Consider the following 20,672-nt stretch of genomic DNA (forward strand, 5'->3'; position numbering starts at 1 on the left):
AAGGTCAGCCTCAAGTTCAGCCTTTTGAACAGCCTCTTGGACAGCCTCAAGTTCAGCATGTTGGACAGTCTCAAGGTCAGCCTCAAGTTCAGCCTCTTGAACAGCCTCAAGTTCAGCCTCAAGTTCAGCCTCAAGTCCAGCCTCATCCACGAAATTACGCACAGTTTCAAGTGGAGCCTCCCGAAGAGCCTCGAGATGTATCGCTCCACTTGTCTCAAGTGCTCCACTGGTCTCATGTCTGGACTCTTCTCGCCTTGATCTTGATCTTGCCCATCGTTTCTGTGGTAATTAGGACGGTGTTGAATCCAATATCTGCCTTTCCGACAGCTGACTTGATTTCTCGATGTATACTCGGGAGTGAATTCATATGGCTGGTAAGTATGTTCATGGATATACTCCTTGACATACCACCATTCAAAAACGAACGGAAGAGAAGATTCGTCAAATATTTGGCCAGTCTTCCTATGGCTTTCTTCTGTCTAATGCTCTACACTTTCCTCTTCTGTATCGACGCCTGCAATGACAAGTCAACTCAGCCATGAACAAGCTACTCCTCGGCTAGTGCTTGTCTGCGTTCAAAAGCGATACGGAACAGAAGTGGGCTTGGGCCACGGTTGAAACTGAAGCATGCTCGATGACGACTGAGAGCTGGGTGGGCTCGGCGACGAAACTGAGACCGGTGCAGGAAGGCAGGCAGGCCCTTTCAGCAACAAGGACTGTTGCAGTCTGTGGATGGAGTGATGGAGTGATGAAGTGATGGAGTGATGCAGGCAAGCTGGCCACGCCACTCTCGAAATTGCATATGCCGTCATGGCAAGCTTGGGATGTCTTCTTCTGTGCTTTCGACCTGCTCGGTACTTGGTGCCAGAGGCGGAGCATTCGGATTTTGGGATTTGCTGTTTTTCTTTTTCCCCCCCTTTCCCCCCTTTTTTCCCCCTTTTGTTTCCTTGCCTTGTTTTCAGAAAGGGCCGACACAGACAGAGAGCAATGCGGTGTTTTCAGACAGGGCCGACATAGACACAGAGCAATGCGGTGTTCGGGAAAGTGAAATGCTGCAGTACGGGTACGGGTACGGGTACGGTATGTGCTGCACCCACGAGCACAAGCAAGCAAGCAAGCAACTCAGTCATGTGGTAAAATCAGAGGATCACAAGCAAGCAACTCAGTCATGTATGTAGTAAGCTCAGAGGATCACGTTGCTATCATCAGAGAGCTGGAAGTGCTAAGGGGCTGGTATCAGTGTTTGTTAGAGCTAGCACAGCACAGCACACCATAGAATGTTAGAGTTCGAACTCAACCTCAACCTAGAGGAAATATCCCTCCTGCTTGTTCCTCGGTCTTGTCCTAATCCTCATCTTCATCCTAATCATCATCCTAGTCTTCATCCTCATCCTCATCCTCATCTTCATCTTCATCTTCATCTTCATCTTCATCTTCATCTTCATCTTCATCCTCATCTTCATCTTCATCTTCATCCTCATCTTCATCTTCATCCCCATCCCCATCCTAGTCATATGTATGTGTGTATGTATGTATGTATGTATGTATGTATGTATATCCTCCCACTCCCCCACCCCTACCCCCCAACTAGACGAGGCTGTGCACAACGACAGCGCAAGAGAGAAGAAGAGGAAGAGAAGACTGCCCACAAATTGACCAAGGTAGCGATGCTCTTTGGCATTCTGAGATTTCTGACCAACTGACCAACTGACCAACTGACCAACTGACCAACTGCTCCTCATAGAGATTACTGGCAGTCTATCCTGTTCCTGTCCCTGTCCTATTAAATATATCCAAGACTTTTGAGCATCCCTTCAACGCCATCGCTACATGTGTTCACAAATGTTCCGGTTTTAGGCTTCAATCAAATTCATCCCCCCTCCTGCTCCCCCTCTTCAGGCTTGCTTGCAGCACTCTCTTGACCTGTGTGGGATTGACTCCCTTTCACCATATGCCTGCCCGTGGCATCAACTTCAGTCTCTGGAGGTTGTGACGGCTCACCCGGATGGTTTCGACTTGTCTCCCTCTTGGTATCTTCTTCCTTCTCGCGGCCTTCGCCGCGGAGAGATTCCTCTAGCCTCTGGAATAGTTTCTCCAGTAGCCATTCTGATTCCTCCATGTCTCCCATCAATGGACTTCGATCGCCTATCCAACTCCATTTCTTCTTCTGTTCTGCGCCTGTTCCTTCTTGGTTCGAGTATGTGGCCTCTTGTCCACTGTCTTTGGGTGTTTCTTCCCCCTTTGATCCATGGGCTAGGTCCACTGCCCGTTTGTGGTAGGACGGGTCTGCCTCGTCTTCTCCCAGCAATTTGAGAAACACGGTCCATTCCGCATAGTTGTACTTTTTGGGCGTGGCTGCCATGGTGTCGGCGTATACTTTGCGGATCTGGGCAAGGAGAGCATGGCGATAATGGTGTTCATCTGTGCCTGTCAGCAAGGAGCAAATCCACACGACCGGTCAAACCTGCCTTCTTCCGCTCGATCACCCTGGTTGCGGGCGTTTGTTTCATCTATCTCTTCGGAGCCCTCAAAATCTGCGGCTAGTCGATCTACCGCCTTATGATCACCCTTGTTTCTTCGCTTTCTACCATGTCTACCGAACAGCCGGATTAATCCTGGATGAAGTTCCTTTTCGTCATCGTCATTGCTTGAGCCTTCTTCCATATCTCGGGAAAATGAATGACGAGGGTCAATTTTCCCGAGTGTGGCTTTATACAGACCATGCTTCAACCGATTTCTCGTGGTGTCTTCATCGCTGGGAAGAACGGTGATCTCACCAAGCCAGATAGTTGTCTCTTTCACAGCTTTGACCACTGTGTCTCCCATGTCTGAGACCAGGATCGTCAGCGTGGGCACCGCAAGCAGTGACCAGAACACAAAAAACGGTTTTCCACTGTTGCTCATCGGTTCAACATCTCCATAGCCGATTGTCAAGAGGGTGGTATATGAAAAGTAGACGGATTCGAAATATGACCACTCTTGGTTCTTTTCAGCGCTGTAGAACACCAGAGCGCCGATCGTCCACTTTATCTAGTCAGCAAGAGTCAAACATCAGAAGCACCCAAACTCACCAGGAATGCGAACGCGAACGTCGATACCACTAGGCTCATGTACTTCCGCTCGGTCGCCGCCCTTTCCTGGACTCTTCGCATCGCCTCGAATTCGGCCTCCCTTCTGTCGAGCTCGGACAGCTCCTCATCGCCCGCCCCGGTGGCCAGTGCCTTGGCGAGACCGTTGTTTGATCCAATGAGGCGCCTTCTGAGATGGCTTTTGTTGTTGACGATGCGGTTAATCTCCATGACCAATCGAGCTCGAGTCTTTTCGGTCAAGCGTGCCCCCATCTTCTTCTTCCCTCGATCCAGGATCAGTGATCGAATGGAACTGACCACAAGACCCAGGGTGATGATGCCACCTATGGCAAAAGGAAAAAGCAAACCACGTCCCACATTGGTCTTGGGCACGTAATCAGCTCCGATGCCGATGGTGAGAGAGGTGAAGTCGGCCCAGTACACGGCATCCAGAAACTTCCAGCCCTCAACGTGAGAGTAAATTAAGGCTCCCAGAAGCTGGTAAACAAGGAATGCAATAGTTTGCAGCATCAGTGTACGTTGCGCAACGGTGAGCTTGAACTCCTTGCTATAGTGGCCCTTGTAGGCTCCGTACACAGTGACACACATGAGGTAAGAAATGATCTGGTACAACCCGGCGGCAAAGGTGGCGTAGTAGTAGGCTTGGGTCAGGGCTTGATTCTGGACCCCGGGCTCATGGAAGTCATGGGACGCGACGGCGATGAGAGCGATGAGGAGGATCGAAGCGAGCCAGAAACCGATAATGGTGACTGGCTGGGCTATCTTGAATGGCATGCGGCGGGCCATGTTAAGTAGCAGTGACAGGTTGGCGATAAGAGCGCAGGCGAGAGAGACCGCGTTGACAGCAATTAGCCTGTCGAGCCACGGGTCAATATCTAGGACCACAGCATTGCATCTAGATTTACGTACCAGCTTGGGTCCTTGATGTCGATGCCATGTTCCTCGCTGCCGCCCGGAGGTATTTTTACTCTCCAGTTTTCCACCAGGGCGCATATGCTGAATGCGCTGGCCATAGGGCCAAACGTACCAGCAACGAGAGGGAACGCGGTGGAGGCATACCACCACCTCGCGGGCGTCAAGAAACTCCTCTCTTCCTCTTCCTCGTCCAAGTGCACGTTGGTGGCAGAATGCTGGGAAGGGGAGGCATTTTCAGAGACCTGATTGGACGCGTCAAGGATGCGGTCGTCCAGGCCGGGGTCGTTCATCTTGCGGTGGTGGAATGGGAGGAGAAGCAGGCCCGAGCGGAGGAGGAAGGGCAATTGGGGACACAGCGGCCTTGGGCATGCTATGCTTCGAGAGGGCGTTTCGTTCCTTGTGCCACGATGGGATTGCCGTCAACAGGAACGACTTGAAGACAGGGAGGGAAGGATCAACCTCTTGATCCTTGCAGATCTTGGGACCTGCATCTCACGAGGACGCGGGAAATGCGGAGGACAAAAGAGCAATTCTCACCAGTGCCAGTGGGCAGCAAGATGGGATTCCGAATGACGTCGCATTACAGTACTAGCAGCCGTCTCCTGATGTGCATCCGCCCAACCACGGCAGCTGGTTGGCGAGTGAGGTTTTAAGCTTTATCTAGTGGTAGCTTAACGCTGCTAATAGCCGATTGGTCAGAGGGAGCAGCTGGCTGTGCTTGGTCTGTCACGTGGAAACTGACTTGGATAATCGATACGTATATCAAGTGTCAAGAAAGATGAATCTCCACACTCTCCGCAGAAGTTGAGCCTGCAAGAGCTTTGTATCTCGAGGGAATTGGGTGGAACACATGTACAGATACAGAGTTGACGTCACAAGTTGTTTGACCCTTTCCCCAGGGACATACAGGGAGCACATATAACGGACCCCAGAGCGTGGCAACTCACGTGAGGGCCATGTTTCAAAGGGCGCCATACTGAAACACCCAAGAGACGGCAGGCATATGTGCGACTCCTGAGTGCTATGTTATCCGCACTCGTACAAGAGTATGGAGTATCGTATCCATACCTGCAATAAAAATAAGGCTGGTCCGTAGCGTTGCAACTATGTACTATCACTCCGTATAACTACTGGGACAGACTCCAGAGTCCATCTCCGTCTCCGTTGAGATTGGGTCTAATTCCCACCCGTCCACCATGCCGCTCTTTAACTGGTGTGAGCCCCCCGTAGGCTGGGGATTAGGCTGTGGATTCTTATCACCTAGCCTAGTCGACAGCTTACCCGGACTTTTAGCCTCTCTATAATGACGCCTACGGACGCCAAAGTACGCCAAAGACCAGCCTAGCACCACCTAACCTCTCTAGTGGGCGATACTGTAGGCGAGACTGTGGCCAGTGCATGGGAATTTAGGGGCTTTCTCTCCACTTCCCACTCTCCTGCCACTCGCCTGGTTTCCATCCCGCCCGTGCATGCAACATCTTGAACTTGGAACTGCGCCTCAAACGCCTTTCTGTCCGACATCAGACACCAGACACCAGCCAGACACCTGCGTTCAACTCACCCCTCCCACTTCCACCGTTACCATTTCCATTTCCACCATCTTAGCACATCCAACTTGACTTGAATATCGACTGCCGACAAACCACATCTCTCGTTCTTCACTTCTTCTCATCTGGCTGTCTTGTCGTCCGTTGTCCAACCGTCAACCTGCGGTCTCTTTCACTCGCTTCTGTCACCTCCATGCGCACCACCGATCTCTGGCAGTCCCGCGCGGTTGCGCCATTGATCTGATTCCCATCCTCTATCTCACCCGACACCACATCGTACAGCTACACCTTGAACGATGCTGAGACCTGCCACCCCTTTGACGATTCTCCTGTTCGTTTCTTTCGTTCTCCTGCTCTTGTCGGTTATCTCGACACCGGTCGTTAAAAGCATCCCCATTGCAACCTACCAGGGAGTCAATTTTGGCGTTTTCGGCTACTGTAAAGGTTCCCAATGTAGTGGGATCCGGGTGGGATATACAACGGGTACTGACCAATTCCTTCCCTGGCACATGCATTCTCGCTCACTTTGCACTAGATGGCCTGTTTGGTTCTGCAGGCGATGGCGATTTCAACTTGCCGTCCAGCGCCCGCCATTCCTTGTCGTCTCTGCTCATCGTCCATCCGGTCGCCGCCTTTTGTAACCTGGTCTGCCTCGCTTTGGCTGCAGCCGCTCACCTCCATTCTCCCTCGCATTCGGCCCGTTACCTCCTCGGCCTCCTGATCCTTCTCCTCCCAACGTTGCTGGTCACCTTGTTGGCTTTCCTGGTGGATATACTCTTGTTTGTCCCACACTTACAATGGGGAGGCTGGATTGTTCTTGCTTCTACAATTCTAATCACGGCGTCCGGTGTGGTCACTTGTGCTATGCGGAGAACCCTTGTCTCTCGAAAGGCCCGCAAGAAGAGAATTGCTGAAAATGCCGAAATGAGTGGGGAGAACTTTTACACCCGACAGGCCCAAGAATCCAAGATGGCCGCTCAATCCTTCACCGCGGATCCCGCAGTTCCCATGGTCAATGGCGCTCCCGGGGCTGACAGGCTACCGGCGTTCGCAACATTCGACCCCGCTCAAAAGACAGATGAAGATCGCCAACCCCTGAGGTCACAAGCCTTGTCCGATGAACATACTTTGGTCGCTTCTCGAGACGGTGCGTCTGATGGGTTTTACGGCCCTCCTTCAAGATCGGGCAGCCGACCGCCGCCCGATGGACCTCGAGATCAGTTTGGAAATGCCCCCCCTCTACCGGCCGGTGGCCCTCCAGGGCCTATGCTGGATCGAAGGCCTGGGGACGACGGGCCACCTCCAGGCCCTTATCGAGATGGCAGTGTACCCCGTCAACCTGGCAGGGGCTACGGTTCTAGGGGTAGGGGTAACTTTCCGTTTCGTGGAGGATATCCTCAACGAGGAGGGTATGGTCCTCGCGGCCCTCCGCCTCCTCAAAACTACCCTGGACGGGGAGGGTTTTCTACAGATATGCGAGGGGGCTACGGCGGACGCGGCCGAGGCGGAGTTCCCATGGGCGCTGGCGTCGGGGGTGGCATGGCCGCAGGGGCAATGATGGCCGGTGGGCAGCGACGACCCCCTCCTGGATACCCTCTCAATGGTGGTAACGACTCCCCGTCCGGATACACACCGCCAGAAGAATACCCCAATCGGGCTGGACCACCATTGACCATTGCTGCATCGCAGCCTTTCATTGAAGATGGGGAAAGGAGGTTTGATGTGACCAGCCCTTCCGTCTACACGACCGGGCCAGATGAACACCATACCCCGTACGGTGCACGAGCACAGTCCCCTTCACAGGTTAGGCGATCACCCTATGGCAGTAGAGTTCAGTCGCCTGCTGGCACCGGCCGGCTGCCCTCACCGCCCCCAGGAATGCCTCCGTTGCCAGCCAACGAAGCGACAGAACTGGCAGGCACGTCCACACGGGATTTCCATCTAGGTAGATCTCAGAGTCAAGATCCGTAAGTTGTCTTCATCCAGCATCGCACTTCAGGCTAATTCGATCAGATATGTGCCCCCTCGGGCCCAGTGGAACCCCATGCCCCCCGACGATTTTGCCCAACCAAGCTCTCCTGGACGTTATGGCCCGGTAGAGCTTCCCGCAGGCGGAAGTCAGATGGGAGGATATGGTGGCCAAGGTCGAAGACCACGCGTGAACTCTGGTGGCAGTGATGCATACTATGAAGATGTGGATCCTAGGTTTGCGTCGGAACCTGAACCGATGCTACCAATGCCGTCGAACCCAAATCAAGCACGTGTGCCAACGCTTCTAACGCCGGGACAATCTGGACTGCAGCGACCGGATTCCATTGGCCCACTGCCCCAGACGAATTCTTACGAAGATCTCCCTGGAGCTCGATCGCCTGCTGAGAGCGATGCCAGTAACTTTACGTCGGTTAGCCAGCGTGGAGTCAACCCTAACTGGAGACCGGGTGCCGGCGGGGAATTCGGTTCATTCGGCCCTCCTATTCGGAGACGAGACCAGCAATTGAAGCGAGATGTACTGCTGGCAGGCAACCCGGATTTTGAAATCCCTGGAATTGCCCCGCCCGGGCGACCGATGAATCGAGGCCAAGGAGGCGGCGCTCCTGGAATGAGAGGCGGAATGATGATGGGCCCTCCGAGAATCCCACCCGCCAGCGCTGCCGGGGCGGGAACAGATGGGAGATACCCCATTGCGACGCCGCCACCGACAGGGCCCGGTGGAATGCCAGTGAGGGAGATATAATATGACCAATCCAGCATTCTTCGGTATTTGGGAAGGGAGAAGACAACCAAGACGAGCTTTATGGCCACTTTGTTTCTTTGACAATGTCCAACTTCTTTTTAATGATGATATAGGGTCCAATCCAGGCACGATATGGTGAATGTGAGGGTTCTTCAGGCAGGGTCTCCGTCCCTTCGACAATGAACTTGGACGATGAAGTGTACATGTATGCAAGGCTGAGGCTGGCCTGGATAGAGATACCTCGAAAGAGAGATAGTCTGCTGCGGGCAGAACGGACCAAGGTGACTACAATTAACGAATTGATGAGGCTGCTCATATCGTTTGTGCAAAAGCCCAGTTGTACATCTATGTAGGGTCGAGCCATCCGACCGATTGGACTAAAATCTACATTCGATGAAAATGTACCTATATGTTATATTAGCTATATCATGATCCTGCCGTCGTTTGACCGTGAGCCAAATAGCCCTAGAACGTTCGAGCCTGGGTCGGACCCGGCGTTCGAGTCCTGGGGGTTGGAAGATGGCCTATCATCACCACCGCCGCCGCCACCCATCCATTTCGGGCGCTTGAAGCCTAATCCTCCTCCTCCGGAGCCAGCCGCACCGCTTGACCCTGAACGCGACGGCTGCATCCACTTGGGTGTGTCGAAGGTGTCGAAGGTATTTTTGACCCTCCGGCCGAACAGGGTGAAGAAGTTTTGTTCCTCGGGTTCTGGGTCGAGAGGCACTCTCGAACCGCCGACTCTAGATGCCGTTGAAGTCCGTGTCGTCGAGATGCCCGGTGTTGTCCTCTGTGTGGAGGAGGGGACCCATCTCGTCGGTTCAGCACGTGAGGTCCGCGCAACATCGAAGGAGGAGGAAGAACGCGGCGGATCTGAAATTCCCAAACTTGTGGAGCGGTTGCCCTGTAGATCGCGTGTGATGAGGTCGCGGCCCTCGCGCCATCCGCCAGTGCCGAAGCCAGACGGATTGTCCTCCTCACTGTCTTCGAGGATACCGAATCCGAGTATGTCTTTGATTTTGCCGTACAGGTTGAACAGCGTGGCACACACGGGCACCAAGATGAACATGGGGAATAGATAGTCAAACCACGTGCCCAGTGGAGTCAGGTTGATCAGGCGGCCTAGGAAGTTGTAGAAGGTAGATGTTTGCTGGATGTCTTTGGGGAGGAAAGTGAGGAAATTGTAGGCCAAGGGAACCGTCAGCTTGGCGATCTGTCCGGAATACCAGCATGCAGACTCTGGGTAGGTGTTCCTCTTGACCAGCGCTCGCTGTCTCCAGGTCGGGACGTCACTGAAGCTACTCAGGGCACAAACGCACATGTACGTGATCCACATGGAGGAGACGAGCTGGCCACCGAACCCGATCTGGTAATTATGGTTGCTGGGATGGTGGATGACTGTGAGGCTCACCGCAGAGAGGTGAGGCGCAGGGAATTTGATCATCTCAGACCAGATGATGGCCACAGAGGCAAGCGAGAAGAGTCCTCCCAACGCAATTCTCAATGCGGGAACGACATGCACGTACAAGTGGTAGCGCATGAACGGTGTCAGGAAGGAGACTCGACCGAAGAGGGACGAGGGCGCCCGGCCAAAATCCAACTTCTTGGATGCTTTTGAGTCGAGGATGGCCTGAAGATCCGCTGCTGTCTGCACGATATTGTCCCATTCACGAATGTATCTTGCTCGGCGGTGGCGGGCTCGAACGAGTCTCCGGGTTAGGTCTGCCAGGTATCGCTCCGTGACGACTGCCGGAACTTTGGCCGAGGCATCAACGGTAATTGGATTCGCGAAGACACGACTCTCCAACTGCCCGGTCATATCCACCAACTCCTCGATCCATTCTTGGAAATCCCGGGCGGTTCCGGTCTTCCTTTGTTTGAGCTGCATCACCTGTGCTCCTAGTTCCTCTAAGGCTAAGATGGCGTCCTCCAGCTTCTCATGAACCGGGGGTGCCTGGGCTTGCACACGTCGCAAGCTGTCACTGATATTCGCTTTCCGGAACATCTTTCTAGGTATGGCAACTAGTCCATGACCCATGAGATAGATGGCTAGTATCAAACCCCAGACGTAAGCCAGAGCCATGACCAAACCCCTGATAGCCGTAAAGTCGAAGCCGTAGGAGAAGATCATATAGACCAGACCGGCCACAGCGCAGCCAAGGACGATCAGTTGGTACCTGGCGTTGGCGCGCAAGGAGTAGATCATGCGAGACCTTGGATCGCGATAGCCAGCGTCCACGTATTCTCCCAGCAGTGGAAGCACAACCCATGTCAGGACAAAGGTCAACCAATAGACGATTCTCCATGAGACCAGTACAGCTCTCTTTGGCAACCATATCCCCTTGCCTCCATGCTCGCTCTCCCGTGCGCTTGACGCAAGATCAATCGGAACCAACAGAATGGCACTCGCGGGGAGGACGAGGGAGAAGAAGATAGGGACTAGGAGGAAGGCCGGCGTGGTCCGTAGGGGAAGATAGCGTCGTAGGAGGACGAGGACGGCGATCGATATAGTTGAAAACGCAACGAGGGCGAAGACATCGGAGCCGACAGAAGAGGCCATGATTCAGGAATCTGGAGCGCCTCAGCAAAGTGTATGCCAGTAGCCATCAATGGTTGAAGCGTTGAGATAGAGCAGGCATGTCGCAAAGCAACCAGTTACAGGTAGAGGTCAGAACCGGGCAGTGAGTACTCCGGAGCCTTCGAGCGCCTCGATTAAGGTGGTGGTTGGGCCGCGACACCAGGAGGTGCGAGCTGTATAGAACGAAGATGATAACTGTCCACGCCGCTCAAGTGACAGAAGGGAATAAACCCCAGAAATGTGCCGTACTGTACTGTAATAGTCGGTGCTTCGGTTGCACACAGTCCAAGTGCAAGCGACTCAGGATCACAGATGCACAAGTATTACTACAGAGAATGTACAGGACCTGGTCCGGTAGTGTCGGGTTGGGTGACGTGGGTGCCTGGGCCAGTGGTGTGGCAATGGTTACTGTAGGTTCAGGTCATCAGGGCGGAAGGCTCCTTAGGGACAGTAAGGCTAAAGCTCAGGCTCATTATTAAATATAGTGCTAGGGGGCTCCTAGGGCTCTCTAGGCTCCTTAGGTCCTGCCTGCTCTGCCTGCTTCGTCTTCTGTTTAGGCACTAAGGCATTGTTTCGCCGTGGAGGTTGCACGCACTACTGGCCGGTGAGGGCCTAGGGCCCTTAGGCTTGAGCCCTGAACTGCTTGGTACTTCCCGGTAGGCTGCCGTCACCCACACTAATACAGTAATGAGTTCCTTCACTATTATGCTCTCTGCGACAACAGCACCCATCCATCCATCCCGTGGAAGAGAGCCTACTCGTATCTGACTATTCTTTCATCCGCTGCTTCTCGTCTTTCTGCCTCACGTACCTGACCTACTAGAGTCTATCCTGGAGACTTTCCTCGCCACATCCAGCGTGTAGATTGATTGCATTATCTATATGCCGGCCACCTACGGAGTACCTTGGACGGTACGCATTCACATTGCACGGTCCATCCCTGTAGCTCACGTCTAACTTCTCACTAAAGCCAGTCTGCTCCACCGATCTGGGTCGATCCAGCATATCACCATATCACCTGCGACCTGCGACCTGCGACCAAGCGGCATTTTCATACCATCTACTCCTGCCCACCCTCATCGCGGAGCAACTGACTGACGACCTCGCAACCCTCTTCTTTTACTGTTGTATTGCTTTCTTCTGTCCCAAACTCCCCGGTCGCAACCTTGCCTCCGTCACCACTCTTCCTGCCCCTCTCAACCGGGCGTAGGGACGGCTACTTGCCCAGAACCTATGTGTTGGCCTCGATTCCTCCGCAGACGCGCCCGCTGATACCAGGTATCCAACCACAACCGCTCCTCCCAAACTCTTTCTCGCTGCAGGCGCTGCCTATCCTTGCACAAACCTAGTGTCAGCCTCGACTAATCCCGCTCTCGCTCGACAGTTGTCGCACATTGCTGGGCGTGCAGACCTCCTCTCTTCCCATGATCTGGCACACCTGCCTCCTCTTTCGATAGACCTCGAAGCCTCGACCCTCCTGTTTCGCCCTGGCCGCCTCTTCTTGTGTCACACAAGTGATTTCCAACCCTCACCAACCGACGCCGCTTTCAACTTCAACAGTTGTTGTCTTCGTCACTGCCAGCCCTTCGAGAGTCCTGCCATTGCCTCCCGTTTGCCTGCCAGCCGCGTTCACAATCGAACAATCTCGACTACCTCGCCCGAGTCCCGTCTTCGTTGCACGACTTCTCATTTTGAATATATAGGTTGACGCCGGATGCCTTGAAATACTCTGCCTAGCCTGAGCGATTCTCGCTCGCCAGCCTCGCCGCACCCATGAATCCGCAGCAGTTTCAAAACATGGCCGGCATGGGCCGTGGCATGCCCAACAACATGCAACAAAAGGCCATGGCTAATCAGATGGCGGCACAAATGGGCGGCCAAATGGGTGGCCAGATGGGCCAGATGGGCCAGATGGGAGGGCAAATGGGCAGCCAAATGCATAGAGGTATGCCTCAACAGATGGCTGGACAATTGAGTCTGAGTCATCCGTCGGTCCAGCAGCACATATTTGAGATGCTCAATGCCCAGGGGCCCTTCAGTGGATGGCAGGCTAGCGTTCACATCAAAGAACGCGCAGCACAAATCAAGCTGTTGGTGGATTCATTGCGTCTGGTCAGACCACCGGTCGAGCTTCCACGCGCAATCGAAGTTGCCCTCCAGTTCGAACGCAAGAGTTTCACCCAAAGTGCCAGCAAGGATGATTATGTCCGAGAATGCAGTGAGAAGCTGGGGAGGATCCGTGATCAACGGGCTCAACAGATGAACCAGGGCGCAGCTGGGATGATGCAAAATATGCCAATGGGCATGCAAAATATGCAAATGCCCAACCAAAATATGGTGCAAATGCAGCAGATGGGCCAAAACATGAACCCGAACATGGCCCTACCGCCACACCTCCAACAGCAAATGCAAGGCTCCCCTATGTTCAATCAAGCCCAACCGATGATGAACCAAGGGGCTCCCAAGATGAACCAGGCCCAAACTCCCATGATGCAGGCGAATGAGCAACAGAAGCTGGGCCAGGTATCGGGCCTGACGTCGGAAGATAACAAAACGATCAATGTCCGTGCCGCCGAACTCGCGAAGAGCACTCCTAAGGAAGAGATGCGTAATATCGTTGAGAACATGAACCCTCAATTAAGGCAGAATCTGACCCAGAAAGCTGTCGATCCGATTATCTACTACTTTCGTATGCTTGCTACCAAAGAGTTTCGCCGACGAAAGCAGATGGAGGCTGGGATGGGGGGAGGGCAAAATGGTGGCCAGATAAACAACAACGCCAACACGATGGGTCAGCTTCAAAACCAAACCACTCAGAGTTCCATGAACCAAGGCATGAACGTCAATGCTGGTGGCTTTGTGAGTGACATGGGTCGATTTCAAGGGCTGCAAGCAGAAGGGCTGCGGTCCCAAGAAGAAGGCCAGTTGGTCGTTCCCGCCAGCAACAGCCAGGGCATGGTGCCAGAGCAGGTACGTCTGCAACAGCAGATGTTGGCCAACCAGCGAATGGGCCAGCAGCAGCAGCATCATCAGAACCCTAGCCTGAACCCGGCTTTCATTGCGCAACAACAGCGTATACAACAGGCACAAGCCACCAAGATGCAGCAGGCTCAACTGCAGGCCCAAAATCAGGCACAGGCCCAGGCTCGCGCCCAAGCTGCTGCACAGGCCCAGATGGCAGGTCAACGAGGTCAAATGCAAGGAATGCCTCAGTCCAATGCTCCTCTCTCGGCCATCAACCGACCGGTTGGCCCCAACGTCTCCGGATCGAGTCCCAAGTCTGCTCCTCGTGCCCCATCCGCCACACCAGTAATGAGCCAACAACAACCGCATATGGCCGGGTCGATGCAGCCGGGGCAGCAGCAACAGATGGGCATGCAGGAGATCCAGAAGCGGGAGCAGGCCCTGGCTAGCTTTCCAGGGGCTCTACAGGCTATTCTTCGACAGAAGCCACAGAGTGAGTGGCGCGCTACGCTACAGCAGTTTCAGCAAAGCAGCAACATGAAGAGAAGCCAGTCCCAACAAGCACCGGGTATGCCGCCACAGTCTCAGCAGCTACAGCAGCCTCAACCTACCGCTCAGATGCAGAATGGTGCTTTTGTCGGTGGCGCAAATATTGGGCCTATGCCCATGCAGCAATCACTCTCCGCTGGCGCCGTGTCTCACCAGGGTCAGGACATGGGCGCCATGCCGGGCTCTCAAGGGCAAATGCAGCAAACCCAGGAGTTGATGAGACAACGTCAAATGCAGATGCAACAGCAACAGCAACAGCAGCAACAACAGCAACAACAGCAGCAGCAGCAGCAGTCACAGCAACAGGCTTCTCATGCACAGGGTCAAAGTCAGCCGCATCGACAACAGTTGACGCCCCAGCAAATGAAAGTCATGGACCAACAGCCGGTGCCTCCAGCGGTATTGAACAATGTCAGGCAGCACACCCCAATGCCAGACATCAAGAACTGGGGTCAACTGAAACAATGGTTGACAGCAAACCCGGTGCCAAACTTGCCCATAGCTCAAGCCTTGGACATCCAGGCAACGCATTTTGCTCACATCATGAAAACCCGTGGCCAGAATGTACAACAGCAGAACAATGTGATGGCGGGGCAGGTTCCAGTACAACAGGCCCAGCAGACTCACCAGATGCCTCAAGGTCCAGGGCAGGGTGTCCCTGGCCAGGCTCCCGGTATGGCTCCCGGAATGGCGCCTGGGCTGTTGCCGTTTCGACCACCAAGCCAACAAGACATCCAAAGACTTCGATCCCACAACCCAAAGCTAGCCACTCTCCCAGATGAACAAATACGGGCCCTGCTCATCAATCGCCACCGACAGATGCAGCAAAAGGCGATGCAACAGCAGAACGCTCAGCAAGGCATGGCACAGCCAATGCAGTTTATGCCTTCGCAAGGAAGCGTTCCTGGGCAGCAATTTGGTATGCAAGGACTGGTACAGCCTCAGACACCTGTTCAACCCAACATACAGGCTGGCCAACAGCCACGGCCGCCCTCAGCTCAAGCTCCTGAGCAGGCTCGACAATCGCAAAACAACGCGCTGCCTATCAAAAGGCCCAGCGACGAGGATGTGATCCAAGTGCCGAATCCGGCTAAGCAGGTGCAACCTCAGCTGGATGGTGTCAAGATTCCCGGGGGGCAGAATCTCACCAAGGAGCAATTCAACGCTTTAGACCCGGTCAAGAAGCAGCAGTATATGAATTATCAACGTCAGCAGGCAACGATGCGCCGCATTGTGGAACTGAGCAAAGAAGTTCAGGCCAGCATGCCGAAGCCCCGGCCCATCACGAACATGGATGCCGCAAGCAAGAAGCGCATCATATCAATGCTGACTTCTGACAATGTCAAGAATATGCTCGGAAGGTTCGATGCGTTCCTCATGGCATTCTACCGCATCGAACCAAATGATGCAGCTATCAAGCAGCTCGTGGCGCAAAAGCTGCAAATTATTGCCCAATTCAAACCACAGGCGCTCCAGAATCGGACCTTTGAGGTGGTTGACAACTTTAGCATCTCACCAGAGACTGTAGATGCTATCATCAACAATATTACCGCGAAGTTCCAGCAAACTGCCGCCCAGATCCCTCACCAAAACAAAGCGCGTCCGCAACCCGCGCAGCTAACCCCCGAGAATCTGAGCTTGCTAGAAGCGCAGGAGCATGAACGCAAGAAATCCATGAAGGCCAACCAGGTTCCTCCGGCTCCAATAGCCACGCAGCCGCCCTTTCAAATTGGTGAGAGAGGGCACGGCACGCCGAGGTACGCGACTTCGGGACTCAAGCAAGAAGACCTCAAGCTTCCTGCCGACCCGAAACGGCGGAAGAAGAACCAGCAACAGGCTGCAACCACGGCTGGGACCCAGGGCACCGCTGCTACTCCCACCACCACTTCCCCGCAAGCGACAAAAACACCCAAGCCCGTGGAGACGTTCAAGTGTCCAGTTGCAGGCTGTGAGCACCAGCTCAAAGGCTTTTCAAGCCAGGCCGAGCTCGATCAACATCACAATGTCACTCACAAACTGGACATGGAGCCCGTCACCGATCCCCTTGCATTCCTGCACGAGTCTTTACGTTCTGCCTTCAACTTGGACGAGAATCTCAAGCAAATCAAGAAGCCGAAATCGGACGGTCAGCCCACGGCAGGTTTCAATGTCAAAGGCGAGAACAATGCATCCACTCCGATTCCCATGTCTAAAATCCCGAGTCAAGGCGGACCGGGGGTCGCTGCGAAACTGGGTGATGTCTCCAAAGGAGACGACGATCCCTGGAAGCATAGTAACATTACGCTTGAGCAACTACGCATCGCGTTTGGCGGTGACGACTGGGACGAACTTTTCCCCTCGCAAGAAAAAACGGAGGAATTTCAGTCCAAGTACTATCAAGCCTACCGTAATACCAGCGAAAGATGGAGAAAAATCGTGGAAGGTCCTAATGGCGCTCTGACAGACACGTCAACAGAGAAGTCCAAGAGCCCCGAGGATGGCAGCGATAAGGATCTTCCTTCCGACGCTGCTGCAGGTGAAGACAAGAAACCTGTACAGACAAAGAAGACCGAGGACGACTCGTGGTTGGTCAATCTCGATGGCATCGAAGGTCTTGATCTGAGTGGTTGGGATAATACGTCTCCCTTCGAGAACATCGGAGACCAGGACGTTACCATGGGTGAAGACGGTTCACCGTTTGAGTCGGTGGAGAAGCCGATGTGGTCGATCAGAGAAGTGCAGCTTGAAAATCTAGGTGTGGACGTCCAACATCCCGAGCACTGGACATCACAGGAGAGAGCACTGGCGGAGTTTGTGCTGGGGGATTGATTCTGACGTGTGATTCCGCACATCAGTGAGGGAAAGAAGGCGAGGCAGGCCTGTCAGGGGCCTATTTGGCGGGGCGTGTCGGTGCTCGAGGCCGGTTGTCCAATATCACTGATGCACGGCGTTTTAGGGTTTACTTTTATGCAAGCTGGATTGTATCTACGAAAGGGTTATGAATGCGACGATCTTTAACCGCAGACCTATCCGAGAAGACTGCCACAGTGACAGGGGAGGAGGGTGTGGTAAGCTTTTGTGCGTAGTACCGTACATGTATACTACACAGGAACTATCTGGCGTGGGGTCGCTGTGATTGCGGGATCTTTTGACGCCTTCAGCGAGTTTATGACGATGGCGACGAGGTGAAGAACGGGACCATGTGACGCGGGACTGCGGATTCTTGATATAGGCCCCTTGGTCCCTCTGCCTGATTGCCATATGTTTGCGTTGCACAGATACCACGTGAAACTTCAATGTCATTCATTATTGAACTCCCAGGGAGGCGTTCGTCTTGTCCAAAAGCCCTTGCTTCGCCGAGGCGATTTGCATCGCAGAGTCGGCGCCGTGTAGAGCCGCGCCAGTGGTATTGCCTTTCCTCACGCCGAATGATCTCTCGTCTCCGCTGTAAATCCAAGACCGATCCTACGAAGCCATGACATAAAGGCGTGCCTTGCCGCACCAGCGTTCAAACATGCCCCCTTGAACACGAAACCGTCGATACAAAATGGAGCATAGAAACAGAAAAGGAAAGAGAAGTGAAAGGCTCCCTGTGCCTCACGCATGAGGTGCCTTTGAAGTCTGAACCGACCAGTCTCGGACGAGGTATGTGTTGGCTTCTTGACATTATCATCCGGCATCGTCGCCGAAGCTGTTATCGTCGTAGCGCTGGTAGTCTGCACCCTGAAAGCGACCCTCGACATAGTCGATCCCCAGGCTACGCAGGTTGCTGATCTGTCGGGATCCGATGCTGACAGACTCGAAACCTTCAGGGAGACGGCGACGGGCTCTGTTGAGACCAGGTTAGTAATGGTACTGCATGGGTTCAAATAGACATATTTGGAAAGGTCAAACTCCAAAGGGGAGTTTCGGGCGTAGGAAGGGTAGGCGAAAGAAGTGGTGTTTAGACGTACTTCAAAAAGTCCAACTTGATATTCCGAGCCTTATCCTTCAACTGCACCTGCGTCCGATTTTGCAACAGCGGCCCATCCGGATGGCCAAGATCCTTTTGGAGGATCAGTGCCCATTTCGTTCCGTGCATGGCCACCATCTCCATCAGACGCTCAATTTCGGCGTCGGTATAGGGTTTGCGGGTTTGGATTTGGCTGCTTGAGTGAATTTCGCGGGAGAGACGCGTTGCGAGCTTGGCCTCTTGATTCACGCGGGAAAATTGCGAACGAGGCGGTTCCATATCCAATGGGGTATCAGCATGAGCAGGAGGAGCAACGCGTCGAGTGGGAGCCGTCGAAGGGCGCTGCTGGTTTGGCGGGCTTGAAGAGGGCGCTCGTGACGGAGAGATTGTGTGAAGGGCTGGGCGGCTGGTCGACGGTTGTTGGGCACCTGCTTGGGTCGTGTCTGGTTGTGGTGCTGTTGAACGTGGCATGCGGTGTCTAGGTCGTCCGGCTTCAGTAAGGCGAGAAGCTAGTAATGCTGGATTCGATCTAGGAGGTGGCCCTCTCTGAGGAGTAGATGTGGCCTGCGATGCCTCTTGGCCGTCACCGTCATCTTCCGCCTCTCGATTAACTTCCTCCGTGGTTGATGGTCTGCGGCCTAAATCACGATCCCGAACTATCCCAGGTTGTCGTCTGCCTTGCATGTTACTGACTCGAGGCATCTTCACAACTCTTTGATCGGTCTCGTATTCATCATCGTCTTCTGATGGTTCAGTCGCTGACCTCTGGCGCTTTGCCGGCTGCCGAGGAGGAGAATCGCCTTCGGAAGCTTCGCTCCATGGAACTCTCTCGGCGTCCTCTTGTCGGTCCAGAAAAGACGTTTTCTTGGCCACGACCTCCTTGTTCTCCTTTTCGCTCTGTTCCTTCTGTCGGCGAAGTGTCTCAAGTATTAGATCGGTCTGCTGAGTCAGAACAGGATCGCCTTCGTCTTCAAGACCCACTTCAGAAGACTCCGGGACCTGGACGGAAGACTCAGCTTCGTCCCCGGGCCCATTATGAACGTTCTGCGTAGGTATCGGTGACTGTGGGGTTTCGCGAATCGACTCTATCTCAGCGACCATGGCTAGACTTGCATCAGCACCAGATGTCTCAGCGGCATGCATTGCTTTGAGCGATTTCAGTCTATTGTAGCGGGAATTGAGCTTGCTGCCTGTCGGCGGCCCTGATGGGGCCTGCAGCTCTGGGCGGTCGGCTGAAATAACCTCGGGAGCTCTGGCAGCAAGCATGGCACTCATGGTACTTATACCACCATTTGATCGGATCAGGTCGTCGAGTTCCTGTTTGCGGGCCATGGTCCATTTTGCCAGTTGAACGACGAAGTCCGGCCACGAAAATTGCCGCTTTAAAGCATCGACATCCACCGACTGTTGTGGGTCAATGCGGAAGTGGCTTCTGATGGCCTCTATGCGCTCGGCAACGTTCTCAGGTGCGCTTAGATGCGTGGATACCCGTTGCGACTCGTCGTCAACCCAGAATATTTGCTCGAGCAAGGCATCCGGGTCAAATTCCGGGCGAGCGTTGTCCGCTTCCGCTCGGTGAATATAAAATTGAGTGAGAAGTTGGAGAGTGATGTCGGCAGTCTGCTCCTGCATATGGTCCCCAATTGCGAAAGAATCCATGTCAGCGAATGGTGATGGGAAGTTGTTGAACATGTACTCGAGATAGTCGATTTCATCTTCCGGGTTTCCGCTCAACACGGCGATCATTTGCAGGGCGAGATTGGCCAAATACAGAACAGGATCTGGTCTCCAGGGACCGTGAGGAGCGCCCTCGGCGGAGTTCGCTGTCAAACAATGTAGGACGAGGTTTGGCTTAATGAATTCCAACTCCCCATATGGCTCTCGACTGGTCAAGAATCTTTTTTCTCGAATTCGAAAGCGTTTGCGATGGGGAGAGTTCGGTTCTGACAGCTTTCTCATAAAGGTACTGAGTGCAGCATCATCGAGTCCGCCAAAGAGATTAAGTAGATCGCTGGAGTCGTCATGTAGAAGGGTGATGTTGTCGATTATGGCAACTGGATCCAGCTGATCCAACATGCTCTGCAAGTCAGAGCGTTGAGAACTTGGTTCAAGAGAAGGCGAGAATCTGTTAGTAAGCTCGTCATCTTGCTGGGGCTCAGACTCCTCATCCACGGCGGCCGACACCTCGTCAATGTTCTGCAATTGATGCTGGGCGGCGGTGACATCGCGGCCTGAGGATCTGGACGGAAGGGGTTTTCCATATGATGCGTCAGGAGAGATAGAGATTGACGAAGCCTTTGGGGGCGACAGAGGAGTGCTTTTCCTGCTCACCGAGCGAGCAGCTCGACGGGGGGGCATGGCGAAT

The 20,672-nt window shown here is 53.9% G+C and overlaps 5 protein-coding genes across 5 annotated transcripts; 2 read left to right on the forward strand and 3 right to left on the reverse strand.

Annotated features, from left to right (window-relative positions):
* Window positions 1-1,870: 1,870 nt before the first annotated feature.
* A1O3_02476 (uncharacterized protein) lies at window positions 1,871-4,294 on the reverse strand (the record flags this gene model as incomplete). The annotated part of the gene is made up of 4 exons (XM_007732616.1): window positions 1,871-2,421; window positions 2,451-3,024; window positions 3,072-3,942; window positions 3,999-4,294. 4 exons carry the CDS (start codon window positions 4,292-4,294, stop codon window positions 1,871-1,873), a joined length of 2,292 nt encoding a protein of 763 aa, XP_007730806.1.
* Window positions 4,295-5,847: 1,553 nt separating this feature from the next.
* On the forward strand, window positions 5,848-8,285 carry A1O3_02477 (uncharacterized protein; the record flags this gene model as incomplete). The annotated part of the gene is made up of 3 exons (XM_007732617.1): window positions 5,848-6,034; window positions 6,087-7,518; window positions 7,565-8,285. 3 exons carry the CDS (start codon window positions 5,848-5,850, stop codon window positions 8,283-8,285), a joined length of 2,340 nt encoding a protein of 779 aa, XP_007730807.1.
* A 421-nt stretch (window positions 8,286-8,706) lies between these two features.
* Window positions 8,707-10,845, reverse strand: A1O3_02478 (uncharacterized protein; the record flags this gene model as incomplete). The annotated part of the gene is made up of 1 exon (XM_007732618.1): window positions 8,707-10,845. One exon carries the CDS (start codon window positions 10,843-10,845, stop codon window positions 8,707-8,709), a length of 2,139 nt encoding a protein of 712 aa, XP_007730808.1.
* Window positions 10,846-12,660: 1,815 nt separating this feature from the next.
* On the forward strand, window positions 12,661-17,184 carry A1O3_02479 (uncharacterized protein; the record flags this gene model as incomplete). The annotated part of the gene is made up of 1 exon (XM_007732619.1): window positions 12,661-17,184. The coding sequence occupies one exon, from the start codon at window positions 12,661-12,663 to the stop codon at window positions 17,182-17,184; it is 4,524 nt and encodes a 1,507-aa protein (XP_007730809.1).
* A 1,114-nt stretch (window positions 17,185-18,298) lies between these two features.
* A1O3_02480 (uncharacterized protein) lies at window positions 18,299-20,665 on the reverse strand (the record flags this gene model as incomplete). Its single annotated transcript, XM_007732620.1, has 1 exon — window positions 18,299-20,665. The coding sequence occupies one exon, from the start codon at window positions 20,663-20,665 to the stop codon at window positions 18,299-18,301; it is 2,367 nt and encodes a 788-aa protein (XP_007730810.1).
* Between the last annotated feature and the right edge of the window lie 7 nt (window positions 20,666-20,672).

The sequence above is a fragment of the Capronia epimyces genome, assembly GCF_000585565.1.
Source record: "Capronia epimyces CBS 606.96 chromosome Unknown aczIQ-supercont1.2, whole genome shotgun sequence".
NCBI classification, from domain to species: domain Eukaryota; kingdom Fungi; phylum Ascomycota; class Eurotiomycetes; order Chaetothyriales; family Herpotrichiellaceae; genus Capronia; species Capronia epimyces.